This window comes from Salminus brasiliensis, chromosome 4 (assembly GCF_030463535.1).
Source record: "Salminus brasiliensis chromosome 4, fSalBra1.hap2, whole genome shotgun sequence".
NCBI classification, from domain to species: Eukaryota; Metazoa; Chordata; class Actinopteri; order Characiformes; family Bryconidae; genus Salminus; species Salminus brasiliensis.
The window spans coordinates 28,007,185-28,023,549 of NC_132881.1; the positions used below are offsets into that span (position 1 = coordinate 28,007,185).

At 39.5% G+C, this 16,365-nt stretch overlaps 1 protein-coding gene across 1 annotated transcript; it reads left to right on the forward strand.

Moving 5' to 3' along the window:
* Positions 1-495: 495 nt before the first annotated feature.
* noto (notochord homeobox) lies at positions 496-1,440 on the forward strand. Its single transcript, XM_072676878.1, has 3 exons — positions 496-814; positions 936-1,123; positions 1,234-1,440. The coding sequence occupies exons 1-3, from the start codon at positions 496-498 to the stop codon at positions 1,438-1,440; spliced, it is 714 nt and encodes a 237-aa protein (XP_072532979.1).
* Positions 1,441-16,365: the final 14,925 nt, after the last annotated feature.

The following is a 16,365-nucleotide window of genomic DNA, read 5'->3' on the forward strand; positions in this document are numbered from 1 at the left end:
TGATTTGCTAGAGCTGAATGCTCTCTCTCTCTCTTTTTTTCTCTCTCTCTCTCTCTCTCTCTCTCTCTCTTTCTCTCTCTCTCAATGCACTTCTCTATCGCTTAGCCGTGCAGGAATCTGGAGGAGATCTGGAGCCCCCCTCCCGCGTTCCCTGGTTACCTCCGGGGGCACGGAGAGCAAAGCACCATTAGGATATTTGACAATCTCAGCTTGTTACAACTCCATCAGTTAATTGGATCCCTTGTAGCGCCGCTCGTTCCACTCATCTGCTACTTTAAAAGACAAAAGCGCAGAAAGGGGAGGGGTAGGGGGGGTCGTTGACACCTTGTACTCGGGGGCGTGTATAAAAAGGCATCTCAGCCTCTCCAAAGACATCATTCCCACTCCTGTCTTTCTGAGGAACAGCAGACACCAGCGTAGGAACGGATATCTTCTCTGCCTTTCTGGCCTTGTTTTCGTTTTTTTTTCTCTCTCTCTATACTTCAAGAGGACACCATGCAACCCTCGGCGCGAGCTCACGCTCTTTACGGACATGCGGACTGCACAGCCACGGCGGCCAAACCGCACGTAGGGAAATCATTCACCATTGACGCGCTGCTGGCGAGGCCTGAGCATGCGGAGCGCTCCAGGACTGGGTCCTTCAGGGGCGTGTTGAGCAATGCGCACAGCCAAAGCGCAATGCTTCCGATGTGCCCACCGCTCCCGCACTACATGTACAGCCCGAGCTTCGTGCACACGCAGCCCGGTTACCCGGTCTACTGTTGCCCTCCATACGGCTACCATGCCACCTGCCGCAGCGCCGTTTACTCACAAGGTAAGCGCTCGTATCTGGCCTGTAAGATTTAAAGGGTGGTCTGGTGCGCAAACTAAGCGTAATCCTTGATCTGTTCATTTTCCATGCTGACCACATTGTCCATTTTCTTTTGCTTCTGCAGATGCAGCCCTGGCTAAAGCAGGCGCGCTCCCGCACTACAAGCACAAGGCCGGCAAGTCCAAGAGGATGCGCACGAGCTTTACCAACGAGCAGCTCTCGCGCCTGGAGAAGGAGTTCGCACGCCAGCAGTATATGGTGGGCTCGGAGCGATTTCTGCTAGCGTCCGCATTGCAGCTCACAGAGGCACAGGTAGGTTAAGTCCAATAACTGCACGAGCCTAACACAACATTCCATTCACGAGCGCCTGAGTGAGATAATGCAAGATCAACCATCTAAACCATCGCCTTCTTCCTCTCCAGGTCAAAGTGTGGTTCCAAAACAGACGCATCAAGTGGAGGAAGCAAAGTCTAGAGCAGCAACAGGCCAAACTGGCCAAGCTGGGCCTCGCAGGACCACCCAAAAGCCCCGGCTCTCAGGGCCGTGAGGATGAGGGAGATGAGGACGAGCACGACTTCACCGAAGACTCAGAGGTGGACGTGGACATCGACGATTCACTGAACGACTGAGGAGAATCAGACCTCCAGTGACTCATGTTTTGTACATATTTGAACTGCTAAAGATGGAGTGGTTCACTGTTTGTAAAAATATTTAATACATAGATAGTTATATATTTAAGACATTTCTGTATTATGGCTCTTATGAGAGTACGCCTTCTTCTTTTTGTACACGTTTGTATGGATGAAATAAACTAAATTTATTTTTTAAAATGAACAAAAAGAGTCCTTTCAGTCTTTCTGGTCCATATCTGTCTAAATGTGGTAAACAATAGTGCAACGATTCATAATATGTGGTAATGGTCAGGTGGACAAATCTTAATGGAAAACTGGCAACACAAGTCTACCAAATTCAAAAGGGGGGGGGGGGGTAAATGTGGGTGGGAAGGTGCTATTGCTGGCCATTAAACAGAAAAGGATAATCACATACTCTTAAAAAATAAAGATACTACAATGGGTAATGCCATAAAAAGAATCAAGTGTTGTAACAGTCTTTTGTAAGAAATATTAGATAATGTTCAGGTCAGTTAATAGGGATGGACAGGGATTAAGCCTTGGATTATGCAGCTTTCTGAATGGAGATTCTCCTTTGAAAGGAACCTGCAGACCAGGACTAGGCTCTCAATCCTAACTAAGGATTTCTTTGATGTCAAAATGTCTCTCGTGAACATTTTTCTACATTTTGAAATGTAAAAAAAAAAAGTCAGTTGGAGTGGTGTAGTGTAAAATGGTTAATCTTAGAGCAGGGATCAGGAACTGAAAGAGTCCAGCACAGTTAATTGATTTCTCAGCTATAACACACTGACTATACCTGACACAGAAATAGATTTAATCAGATGTGCCTAAGCAGGAAAAGCACAAAACAGGAGTCCTCCAGCCCTGTTGGAGAAGTATCATATTGGCCTTAATTTATTTATAGTGATACATAGGAGTCAGAGGTCATAATGACTACAATGCAAATATAGACTTTATCTGCTATGCAAAATGATGACCAGTGAACCTTTACGTCCTCTGTCTTTTGAGTTTTTATATTAAAAAATAAATAAATAAATAAATAAGTTGCCATTTTGGAGATGAGCTTGTTGTGTGACATCAACAGTGTGTATGTTTTTAATAGTAAAATAGCTGTAAGCATAAAAGAAAACATCATATTTTAATAAAAAAAATATTTTTTTAAATCATCACAACATAAACAACATAAAAGAATGAGTCAGAAATCTGAAAGCGTATTTATCATAACTGTTTCATGCAATAACTTTCTGAGAAGTGATTTTAAAAGCTTTTGAAACCCTAGAAAGGAGCGTTTTACACCAAACCACTCTGAAGTTGGTAAAGAACCTTTACATCAAGATACAGGTCTTTAAATCTTTAAAAAGGTTCCTCACCAGCACACCAAACATGGTTGTTCATGAAATTAGAAGTGGTTCTTGTATGGAATCACTTATAGAACCATTTGAAGCACCTTTATTTTTTAGGGTTTATTCAGAAATAAGGGTAAAATCACTGGATTAGTTTTTGAAAGAATTTCTATTTTATAGCAAGGCATGGATTAACTGAAAACAGTAATGTCGAAATCATTTGTAGTGAGTAATCTAGATCCACACAATAAGATACATGTAAGATTCTCAATCTCAATTCTCAGATTTCTCACAGTTTTGTTTGAGAACATTCACCCCCCTCACCAAAAAATTTAAATTGACTTTGCAAATTCAAGCAAAACAGACTTCCTTTCACTCTCTTTCTCATGTTTCTATCAAACACAAACCAGTCTGGTCTGCATGGGACTGTGAACTGTAGAGTGAAAGCTAACTCTAATGCCCAGCTGTGAGACCGGGAGACACACATCCTCTCTGGCTCCAAACAGATCTGTTCATTTGAGAGAGAAAGCGTGTGTGTCTCCCCATCGTAGACAGAGCCTTTTAGGCATGGTGCTGTCCTTCACTTGTGTTTTCTCCATAGCACACTGAAGCACAGTAAAGCCTGTTAGCATGGTGACTTTGTGCAGCCACAGGTCTGACGATCGTGATTAGTTTGGATTAGTAATCCTTCACTAAGAACACAGCAATTATTAGTTAACACACTTGTCACAATGTTTCTTTTCTGCTCTCTTAATCCAGATAATCCTTGAAGGGAAGACTCTGGAGAAGATAAAGGAATCAGCTCAATGAGTGACAATTACAGGTACAACACAATACAAAATGGGGAATCAAATGGGCAAAGATGGGAGTAATGAAACAATCAAACTAGGTGAGCTATATGTACATTCATATACTGCAGCCCACGTGTGATCTTACAGCTCAGAGGACACCAAAAGGCCCAAACGGACAATCAACGGTTGTAGAAGATAGAGATCCAGACTTTTATATATTTACCCAAAGGTTTATTATATTTGATCAGATGGAAATAAATGGTTTAATACATTCTACAACATACCATGGTTTATTCATTATATATTTAGAATAGGCATTCTTGAACCCACATTAGTATTAATATTAGATTACTAAGATATTCAGCATGGATGACACAGTGTAGTTCTATGGGGACTAGTTTTTGGACATTGGTTACTCAGAGCATGTGGTCTGAGACTAGGCTAAATTTATGCCTAAAAATGCAGCCAAATGAGCTTGATAGTTCTCTGATCTGTGCCTTGGCTCTTCTGGCTCTCGCTGGTCTGCAAGTCACATTTCACATGATTATTGGCTTTAGAGATGAATAAAGCCTATTAGGAGAGCCCTGTTAGAAAAGCCTGCAGTCTTTCATTAATCCCCAATCCTTTTTAAACAGCCACTTGTAGCAACTCACTTGTAGTGAAACACACATGAGAGAGAATGAAAGAGAGACACAGAGAGAGAAACACAGTCAGTAGTCCTCTCATTTAATACTTACACTACAAAATGTTTGATTTTTTGGATTTAGTCCTCTTAGCTGTACTCTTTAAAAAGCTGAGTTTCTCCCCATATTTGATTACCTAAATAATATGCTATGTTTAAAGAACCTCCACATCATGTAAATATTTCAGGAAGAACCATTACATTGGTATAGAATCCTTGTATTACAGAAGGTTATTTAAACTTTTAAAAGATTCTTCACATCCACAAATCTTATTTTTCAAACATGCTTTTGAAGGAAATAAAAGTGGTAACGACCCTTTGTGGCCATCTAAGCCTTCTCTTATTTTATACTTCAGTAATTTACACTGAGCTTAGCATGTTGATGTCCTGCAAGTTTCAGCAAACACTTAAATATTACTTTTATTAATCTAACCTGTGTTTATTTCTGATTCATCCAAAGGCTTTATTAGAGTTCAATAAAACCAGTCAGATTAAACTAATTTGTTTAGGTTAAGCATTCCTCTTGACAATCATTTGGTTTTCCATTTTCTGACTAGATATCAAAGAAAAAAGACCAAACAAGAGAAAAATGTGGAGAAACAGAAGCAGACCTCTTTTCTTCATCCTTTCATATCCTATTGCGCATGCACTGGTGTCTCTTCACATCTCCCTTCCTGTCTACAAGTTTGATTAGCTGAACTCATCCCTTTGTGCGTGTGTTTGATTATGCGTGGACAAAGCATCTCTGATGTGATCTAGTGTAATCCCACAGCGGGCCGGGAGATTCAGCAGGGGGGAGACCCTGAGAAAAACCACAGGAACAGCGAGGAAAGGGGAGGGGAGCTCACCGTTCCAATTAGTCACTGCTACCCTCTACTCCCCCCAAAGAGCTCCAGTCTGCACCCCCTGCCAGCAGTATTAACACTGGAGCTCATCACTTCATCTCAGCACTGCATCATCTTCTTCTCTGACTTGACTAACCACAGCTTTCTTTAGCAGTGAGAAGCCCGGTGACACACACGCACACACACACACACACACACACACACACAGGCCATCATAATCTAAGTGTAAGAGTGTGTATAGTTCTAAAAGTAATTCATTTGGGTCACTAACAGATAACAGTTGAGTAGATGGGTGTTCATTCAGCAGAAACACTGACTTTAGTAGATCTGATCTGTAAGATCCTTTTCTTCTTTCAGACCAAAGACTTAAAACCAAGAGCCAGGAGACCACTGCTGAATGAAAAAGAACATAAAACCGAGGATGAGGATTTATAAAACGCTCTTAAAACCAAAGTAGAGGATTGTAAAAGTCTGGTGTTTGCATTTTATTTGTAGAGCCCTGCCCTGCCACTCTATCTTGCAGTCATTAGCATTCATTACTAGCGTTTGAAGTAGAGCAGGGCTATTGAGGCTTTGTGAAGGGTTTCATATGGAGCACACAATGACTTCTAACGCGGAGGAGAAGGTGAATGAAAAGAGCACAAGGCTAAGGCCCCTCTCTAAACGAGCCCTGTATGCTAATGGCACATCCCGGCCAACGTCTCAATGAAGCCCTTTTTTAACTCTCAGGAAATTGAGTCGTTCCTGTTTTCCCAAGAATTCAGTGCGAGAACCGCCAGCGCTCAAAAAGAGACAAGTGCCATTCCAGTGCCATTATAGCACTGGGGGAAAACACGTGAACTGGGAGGGAACAGGAGAAAACGATCATTACACCGGCTGCGAAATTAAAAGGGAAGTTATTCCGTGAAGGAGCTCTTGCAGGTGGCAGAACTGCTCCATTTCACACGCAGGTGACGGTGGTTGAGCTAGTTGTGATTTTTCCCAGCTCGTTCAGATCGAGTGAAAACCCGCAGCTAGTTAAGCAGAACAGATTAGTTGAACACACAGAGTTAATGTGAAACAAAATGGTCCGTTAGTTTATTAATGAGATGTGGTGTGAGCGCGTCCGGCTGAGCGGCCTGAGCTACTGCATCCTCTCTTCTGTTTACTCTCAACAAAAGCCCATCAACAGCCATGCATGAAGAACAAGCCAGCTCAGCGAGACCTTTCCAGGAGCTTCCGAGTAAATAAAGCATTTTCAGGTGTAAATAGTCTTTCTGCTTCTCTGTGAGCTGCTAACAGAAATCGCCTTTTAACTGAAGCGTGCCCTGAAAATAAGTTCCATTATGTATATATAATTATTTTCAGCATTGTCAGCCAGATTCATACATTAAAAGCTTGTACGGTTTCATAGTAAAAAAAAAAAAGTTAAGGTGCATAATGTCACTATTTTGGCATCCATCTATCAGAAACATTCATGATGGTACCAGATCTTAATTAGTTTGTTAAGGCTTGTTCACAGTCATTGCTAGGAAAAGGTAATGCTAATTACAAATGCTTTGACCCATAAATCCATGTCCCAATTATCAGTGCCCATTAACTCCTTTAAGCAGCTGCCTAGCACTCTAGAAAATAAAATATCTGATGCCCACAAAGCAAGAGGAACTATAAGATGATATCAAAGAATTTTCAGATAGCCGTTTCCCTAGATGGTAAAGTAATTAAGACAGTTGGAGGTAAAGTTAAAGTCTGTAAGACCAAGAGAACTATCCACTGGATTGCTAGAAAAGCAAAAAAAACACCCATTAGCAGACTCTGGAGTGATGGTGCGCTGTTCTACTGTGCAGCAACACCTGCACAAATATAACCTTCATGGAATGGTCAATAGAAGAAAACATTCCCTGTGTCCAACATAGTTTTGGCTGCAGTGAGCAAACATATGTTTGGAGAAACATTTTTTGCAGCCAGTGGCCATCCAATTCTGAAAGCAAACATCACACAGTATTAAAGAAAGCTGAAGATGCAAAGCAGGATAATGATTCTAAACACACCTCAAAACCCACAATAAACTACCTCTTAAGATGCAAGCTAAAGGTTTTGCCATGGCTCTTGCAGTCTACCGACCTAAACATCATCAAAACTGTAAATAGAGCTGATAAGAGCAGAGCAGTGCTGAGCAAGAATATGTGAAAAATGGAAGCCATTTGCAAAGAAGAATCTGTGAGAACACTCGGACAAGAATGGAAGGACTCTTATCTGCTACAAAAAGCATTTAAATAGTCTTGCTGAACATGTTGGATTACCAGATGTTTGTTTTAGGCCATTTTCTTTTTTCTTATTCTGAAACTGTAAAAGTAGAACAATGGGATCTTACAATATTAAAGACATGTATCATTTTAAATGTGTGGATTTTGGAAATCAATCTTTTTTGTTAAGCTATTTGCACTAACAGACATGTTGACCAGGGATGCCTAAATATGCCCAACAACTTCATTCATGTTTTAACTTCTAGCTTTTTAACTAAACCTTCACATTCCAATCCCAACATAAACCATGTAAAAGCTGCTTAAACACAAAGGAAAATATAAAAATGGAAAAACTTTTATGTGCTGTCATAGTTTTTCCCACAACTTACTTGTTTATTGTTGATTTGCTGTAATGAGTTTCCAAAACTTTTCAATTCTGCAGACGTACTACTGCAGGCTAACCTTGCCTCTACATGCTTCACGATGCAAATGCTAGTTTAGAATAACACTTGAGGCTGAATGAAATAGATAAGGGTAGTCAAATGAGACTGGGGAAAAGTGCCAGACTCAGGGTTTGGCCAACCTTAGTTTCTGTCTGTCAGCCAGAGAATAGTGGGGCAGCAAATTATATGGCCATTTTGTGCATCAAGACGAATACATTCATATCTGTAAATGATGTAGTCAGCAAAGAGGAACAGTGACTAACTATAGAAAGGCACGATACACTCATAAAAATAAAGGTGCTATAAGTGGTTCTTTGAGTGATGCCATAGAAGAACCACTTTTGGTAGAGGCATGCTTGTGAGAGATATGTGAGTGTGAGGAACCTTTAAAAGACCCCAAAAACTTACTCTTGAGGTTCCTTATTCATTTAAATGTCACATCTCTATTACAAAAAATGTTCTTCCTTGACATTGCTCAAAGAACCATTTGAAGTACCTTTATTTTTTAAAATGTAGGTTCAGAAACAATAAAACCTTAATGACCAGATGAGACTGGTTACGTGGTCTAACTCTGAAACAGAGAGGGTGGAGACTAAATACAACTTTCACTGTCACTGACACCAACATTTTCTAAAAATGCTTTATTTGTTGATATGCCAGTCATAGACATAGCTTTAGTAGCCGATTCAAGGTAACGATTCTTAGTTAGTGAGATACAAGGTAAACACAGATACCTAATTTGAATTGAAGTCCTTGTAAAGCCAATGTAAATATACTGAACTAAAATATGATGGGATAGAGTGAAGATGTGCTGCAAATGTTGGCAAAATAACAAAAACACAAAATGTGCAGACCATGTAATGTGTAATAAGGGACAGTGTAGTGTTTTTCTACTTATTACTTAACTTATAATTATTAACACAATGGTTTATTAGATTTACAGTTTAAAAAATAGCACTGAACTGAACACACAATGAGATGCAAGTGAATAATAAGTGGCATTACTATCTGACTGTAAAATCACATGGTTGTGTATTTCACATCATGCACCCCTCCTATGAAACTGACTGCTGGGAGTAATCAGGCAACTCCCCTGAGCTAAAGAACACTATTACACTATTACAGAAAAGAAAACACCCCACCATAATCGTCTTGTCTGAAAAAGTATTTATTTACTTTATTTATTTTATTAACACTTTACTTTACCCAAATGCTGATTTAACGAAGGTGGTGTTGTCCTGAGTTGGCACATTCAGTATTACAGGACTGTACTGCACTGAAGATAATAAAAATAAGAAGAAAGTAAAAACATTATCTTCAATAACAAAATAATATCAAAGTAATGATTTTGGTCATATATGAGTGTTTACTCGCATGCGAGCGAGTGTAGGTGTATTCTGCCATGCTAGAATTGCCCATATGGTGGCAGTAGAGCATTTATGTTTGTCAGTCACTAGAGGTCTGAGAAAACTGCAAATTCTGTAAAACAGATAAAAAATGTTTCATCAAAAATAAATAAATACATGTCAAAAAGGTAGAAGCGCTGTTACTTTCCTCCAATGTCCATTACATGCAAATATTTATCTGCTTTCAAGCACAGCTGTCTGTATATCCTCAACTGCTGAGTGCTGATTTGCACCTAAGCAGGATCCTCCACTTTCCCTAATGCAGTGTTTCCTTTCTCTTTAGGATGTCAGCCATAGCAGAGAATGAAGATCAGAAAAGATCAGACATACACGCACAAACCCCTAACCCATTTCATACACATTCACCATTTCTGTTCTTTCACTATGTACACAGCAAAATCTTGAGTGCTTATAGATCAATGTTGGTGTTGTTTTAACTCCCTTCAAACCAAGGACATAAGATTAACATTGGTGGGGACATAAAATTGGTCCACAGGTGGCACCATGGACGCTGAGGCTTTTATATATTTATGATAGGCTTCTGACAGCAATTACATGTCATCCAAAACCTTTATTTATATACATGGCAGCCTATACACTCATAAAGGTTTTGTTTTATACCAGTATGTTCCTGCGACAATAATTACCCAATTGTGATTATGTTCACCAAAACCATCCCAGTTAGCTTTCTGCACCTCATGATAAAACATCTAAACAAGCAAACATTCAGGGGTTGACATTCAGTCACCATTCGTCTTTACCTGTGACCCTGCCAATCCATCTGTCTCTCCTCTGTCTGAGCTGCTACACGGGTTGGGTCGGGTTGTTTCTGTCACCTGTGAAAATAACAGCGATATGAATTAGTGCAGCCATATGAACTGTAAGCATATGAATGCCTTTGTTGAGATGTATTATTACCATTATTGTTGACTCATTATTGTTGAATTTAGCAACTGAGAATTTTTATTTTGACTTAGACTTGATGTAAAGTAACTCCTTGAAGTTCACCTTTCTTTTTCTGACGACCATCCTGACTGATCATATTACCAAACACTCACACACACACACACACACACTAACGTGAAGGGGTGCCATCGGTTTTGTATTATAGCATAATAGTTTTGCATTATAGCGGAATCGTTCCTCATTTGACTGATTTAAAACGAGACGCGATTTCTGAGCACACAGCTGCTGAATCTAGTTGGCAGAGCTTTGGCACTTTTTAACTACAACCACAGTCTTTCAAACGTTAGCAAGAAACAGCAAAGTCAGTCCTGTTAGACTCCAAACTACATTGTCTAAGCACTAACGGGCCGCTCTATTTTATTTTTTTATCGAAATTATTGCTAGGGCAGTTTAATAGTCGCAGATACCTACTGAGAGAGACATGTCCCCACCGTCCCTACCAATTCTACTTTTTTGCTTCAACCATTAAGAAGCGCACATTCTGTCGTCTCCTGATTTAGTGTTGATGAAGAGATCAGGCGTAGTCTTTGGCTGACACGCGCCTACGTAGAGCCGCGCCACGCCCACTGGCCCGTTTTTTTTTTTGTTTTTTTTGGGGGTTTTTTAATATATCCCATCGTGAGCAAGTGCTCCGTTTGCTTTCCGAGTCTATGAAAACCATTTGGCCGTTTTAATGCGGTAAGAGGAATATAACCTTACCGTCTGTAGCAGATGTAGCCAGTTGTTCAGTTGCAGCGTTAGCGTTAACACCCCCCGACAGGCCTAAGCGACGTCTTTCCTCAACTCACATCACATAATAACTTTTTAGTAACTCTTGTTTATTAGATATTCAGCCTAAAGTGAAAATAAATCTTTAGTCTATTAATATTTGATTTACATCTTTGTTTCACTAGTGTACATGTGTAAATTTCAGCTGGTGAAAATGTTTTGAATTTGTCTCCATGGACCTTCCTGTGGTGCATTTAAAGAAAGTGATCCAGGTCCTATTTTTATTATTTATTATTGTTATTGTTAATGGTTAATATTTTAAAGTGATTTAAATTATTTAAAAACGTGTTTTAAATCTTTGAGTTATTTGAATCTTTTTGGAATTTTATTTTTAAAGTGGCTTGAATCTTTTTCAGTCATTTTTAAAGTTGTATAAATCTTTTAAAAGTAATGTAAATCTAGGAAGTAATTATTTTTTTAGCCACTTGGTCATTTGAATTGTTTTGAAAGCTGCAAAATTGTTCAACGCGCTGCAAAATGGTTCAAATCACTTTCAAGAGATTCGAAGCATGTTCAAAAGAGATTCGAATCACTTTCAGCAGAGATTCGAATCACTTTCAGCAGAGATTCGAATCACTTTCAGCAGAGATTCGAATCACTTTCAACGCGCTGCAAAGACATTTAAAAGTGATTCGAATCTCTTTTGAAAGTGAAAGTTTTTCCATCTTTTAAAAAAGTGAATCTAATCTAATCTCTTTAGTTATTTTTAAAGTGATTAAAATTTGAAACTGATTTAAAGCTTTTCAAAAAATGTCCAATCTTTTCCAAAGCAATGTTAATGTCTGAGTGATTCACGGTTTGTTTGTTGTGATTTTTACCATTTTTTAAAAAGCATTTCCAATTGAATTGCTTTTAAAGTGATTCAAATCCTATCACGATAAAGTGATTTAAAGCCTATTAAAAGTGATTTGAAGCTTTTCTTTAGAAAATGTTGCCCAATGTATTTACTTCTTTATTTTTCTGAAGTGATTTGTGTTTCTTATTGATTTAAGCCAATTGGATAGTGATTCAAAGCTCTTTTGTTAAGTGATTCAGGACTAAATTGAAGGGTTTTTTTTCCAAGTGATTCCAATCTTTTCCAAAAGTAATTTAAATCTGAAGTGTATATTTTTAGTAGTAGTATTTAAAGCATTTTAAAAGGCAGTTAGAAGCTTTAAGCAATTCATAACCTTTTCAAAAGCACGTCCAAATTGAGCTCTACTCTTTTCAGAAGCAATTCTTCTTGAATTGATTCAAAGCTTTTCAAAAATGATTAGACTCTCAAAGTTTTCAGATCTTTTAGAAGTGATTTGATGAGTTATCTGGTGATGAATGCAGAGGGGTGATGCCTCTAATGAACCACCCAGCTGACAGAACACTGGTTAAGGACAGAATGAAGGCAACATTCAACACAGAATGATCCATCATCCAGAGACGTCTTCAGTCATTCTAGAGCTCCGTTCAGAACTCTGCTCAGTTCTTTGATACATGGCTTGGTGAGCATAACTGTAAATTGCATCATGTGTGACATCAGATATTAAAAATGGGTTGTAAAATATGGGTTTTGTTGTATTTCAGAGTGGCCAGAGTGGCCTTTCTCCCACCCCCAAATAAAAACATGTGCACCAGAGTGTTATTCATGCTCTGTAAAAGTCAAAGAAATCAATGTTTTTACACATCAAAGTCCAATACTGCCATGACATTTCCATGATGTGTGTAATGAACATTTGTTTTCTGTGAACAATAAAGCACCACAAATTAATTACACTATTCTAATGAGACAACACCTTTTTAGTACTACTTTTTTATTTTGCTTTGGTATATGTATGTTCCATGTCCACTTTATTTTATTTAATTTCTCAAGTATTTATTCAGTGTTCTGAAGTTGTCTGGGCTGTAGTTTGTTGCATGTTATTCGGCACTTTCTGCATGTGTGACATACTTGGAGAAATGGAGCTGATTCTGATGTTATTTGGTTTCATGTGTCCAAAAAAAAAACACCTGCTCATCCAACGGTAGTCATTCTTATACTTCATAGAGTGCCTCCGTTTCTGCAGTAACCGCATCTACTCTTCTTAGAAAGCTAAACCGTAGATGTGGGAACATTGCTGTAAGGATTTCATCTGCTTTCCTCATAGGAGCATTAGTGAGGTCAAGCGACCACTAGAGGGCAGCAGCGGACAGCAGGAGGACTACTGAACAGCGCATTAGAGGGAGTGCTCAATCTGAAGCATTTCCAAGGTTTCAGTTCACTGCACTGGAGCAGTTCTCAGCCCCAGACTGAAGCTCATTTAGAGGAGGTTGTTTTGCTAAAGCTTTCACATCTCAGGTAATCATTAAACCATATGGAGTCACGGAGGCAGGCTGGTTGAGCGCAGGTCCGTGACCTAACTTTCCCTAGAAACACACCTTAAAACCAAATGACAGGATCAGCAACGCAGCAGTGCATTCTCTAATTAAGGATGAGCAACTAAATAGTTAAACAAGACATATTGCTTTTGTAGTGTGTTTGCCTCTACCGTTGTAACATGTCCCACTTCTGTTTTGCCCCAGATGGGCTACAAATAGCACAGTGCCTTGTGTGTTTCTCTCTGGCGCTCGCTCTCTCTCTCTCTCTCTCTCTCTCTCTCTCTCTCTCTCTCTCTCTCCTTTAAAAAATCTCCACATCGCTTCATTTCCTGACGCCTCCGTTTGCTGCGAGGTTAAATCTCTCACCCATCCTCCCTTCTCTCTCTGTCCCTCTTTCTCTCTCTCTCTCTCAGTCTATCTCTCTCCCTCTCAGCATGGTAGTTTTTAATTTTGTGTTTGTGCAGATGGCTGGTTGCTCTATTAGTATTCATTACAGATTCCATGAGCTCTTAATTACGGAACGGGAGAGAAAAGTGGCAGACAGAAACATTGGGTGAGACTTGCTCTCTCTCCCCCTCTCCCCCTCGACCCCCCCCCTCCTCCTCCTCCTCCTAGTTTTAAGAGTACACTGTAATTATGCGGTGCGGCGTATAAGGCGTCTTCCAGAATGCCTGTATATGAGCGGAGCACGTAGCTGTTCACTCAGTGGTTCATGGGGGAAGTTCTGAGCTCCAAAACCACAGATATCATCTAGTGACGTAACGCAGGTGCTGAGATTTTTTTTTAACACCTCACCCCCCTTTTTCCTTTAGCTTCCACGGCTTTCTGATGCGCAGACACACAGTGATGAAATGAGAAGAATATTAGGAATGCTTCACCATTCAGGGGAACTGTACAGTTCAGTGGCTTCTCCTGCACTGCCTGTAAACCAACACACAAACATGCTCCAGCAAATCAAGACCAAAACGTGCGAAATCGTTCAAAAACGCAGCTTAGCTACGCGACAAAGGACTGCAGCACTCGGGGAACTGAGTTTCTGACTGAATATACATGGTAAATTAAATCATAGTAAAAAATGATTCATAAACAATCATTTCAATAATAACAATAATCTGAAGAGTGGATTAATAGTTATTTTTATTGATCCTTGCTCCTTGTCATTACATTTAATAACAGAAAGAAATACTTTCTACTTGCAGAAGCGTTTAAAAATATAATACACTAAAACACACTGTAAACATGCAAATAAATAGGCTTGAAAAGATTGGATTTCTAAACTGAAAACTCTCAAAATATTTTGGTTAATGCGGATTTGGACTCGGATCATGTAAACAGCCACGTTAAAACCAATTCATTTGTTTTTAAGGTCTATTCATGTACTGGTAGTAAGAACAATTACAAACTAAAGATTCTTCTAAAATATAAATCTGTTTAGTGATCATTAAATGTAATTGTATTTCTCATCTATTTAAAACTACTAATTATAAACCTGGACTAATTATAAGACCCATAGGTCCTTCGTTAGGCGGGTGTAGTGCTGACTGTGCGCGTTCACGGGCTCTTTGGTTTCTAAATAGTCGCTCAACATGCTGTTGTGCAGACTAATGCTCTGCTGTAATGATTTTCTAATGCGCACTGGAGGTAACGAGCCTATCAGGAGGCTAATCATTACCTTTAAAAGCACGAGATGAAACGCAGAGTGGACGAGCCCTCAGGAAAACCGAGGTGGCCTGAAAATTAATAGCTGAGCACAAGTTCATGAACTCTCTGCTTAATTGACTCGTGTGTGGAGTTCGGGTTTATATGTGTAACCAGTGAAACCGCACTTATTCAATTATTGACCCCGCGACTCGGCCGAGCTCCACACTGTAGCCCGTAGCTGTAACGGACGAGCGCTCAGAAACAGGGCAGCTCGGCTCTGCTGGCAGATCTTTATCCAGGACCAGCTGTGGAAAGCGCTCTGGTTAATACGTTACTGTAGGAGACGGGTCACGGCTTTTCATTAAAGAAAACTCAACCCGCCAGGCCTAAAGAGCAAACACAGCAGCCCACTGAAACCTGTTCAGTCTCAGTTCCTCAAAAAACATAAAACTAAACATGTTTTTACATTTTAACATAAAGCTAATGAGCAGTCAAATACCTGCGATCCACAATACATCAAAACATGTATTATTTTTAAATTGGTTATTTCTAAAATATTTTATAGTTATTTATAATAGTTTTTACTGTTTAGCCAACAAACACAAAACAAACTGTTAGTAATACAATTGTGCGCTTTACAATAACACAGTTTGGTTTAAAATATAGAACATCATCTTTCACTAACCTTGTAAAGTCTAAATCATAATTTCACAGGTCTGATAAGACGCAGGGAAGAGCACGAAAACGAAAATCATGCAGAAATGAATAACGTTTATCAACGTACATTCAGGACTGTATAGACTAGTTAATAGTGTATAATGCTTTTAAGCAGAGTGTACCCCGTAGCAAAACTGACCTGAAGCGAAAATAAAATGAAGACGATTTAGAGTAGAGGTACTGTTTGAAAAAAATAGAGAGAGAGAGAAAAGAAGTGCAAAAAATTGCAAACTAAAAGTGCTGTTAATTTCTTTTTTTCTTTTGTTATTGCTGTTAATAATAATAATAATAATAATAATAATAATAATAATAATAATAATTGTAGTTAAAAAATACTGAGAGTGAAAAGGATAAATGTGAACCGTAGATGTGTTAAAAGACTGAAGTGGTGGATGGTTTTCTGCGCTATGTTGAAGTCAGTCAAGAGGTTTTTTTATTTATCCTCTGTGATGGGACTGACCTGTTGAAGGGACTCAGTGAATGATCACACTAATAGAGTTCATTATCAGGCCCAAAGTGAACGGTGGTCCCGCCCACCAATCAGCTCTGCTCGCTCGAGACGCTTTTGTCCAATCGGTGCAGCGCAAACGCGACCCTTACATGTCGCCCCTCCAATCCAAATGTGTAGAACCACCGCGCGCAGCCTGCAGCTCTTCACTCCGGCGCTACTCGCTCACACACGCGCTCCCGCATTCATGGACCGCGCGCTGAGCCCAATCTGAAGCCGGTCTGTTATTTCGCTCCGAGTGGTTTCTGAGGACCATGAG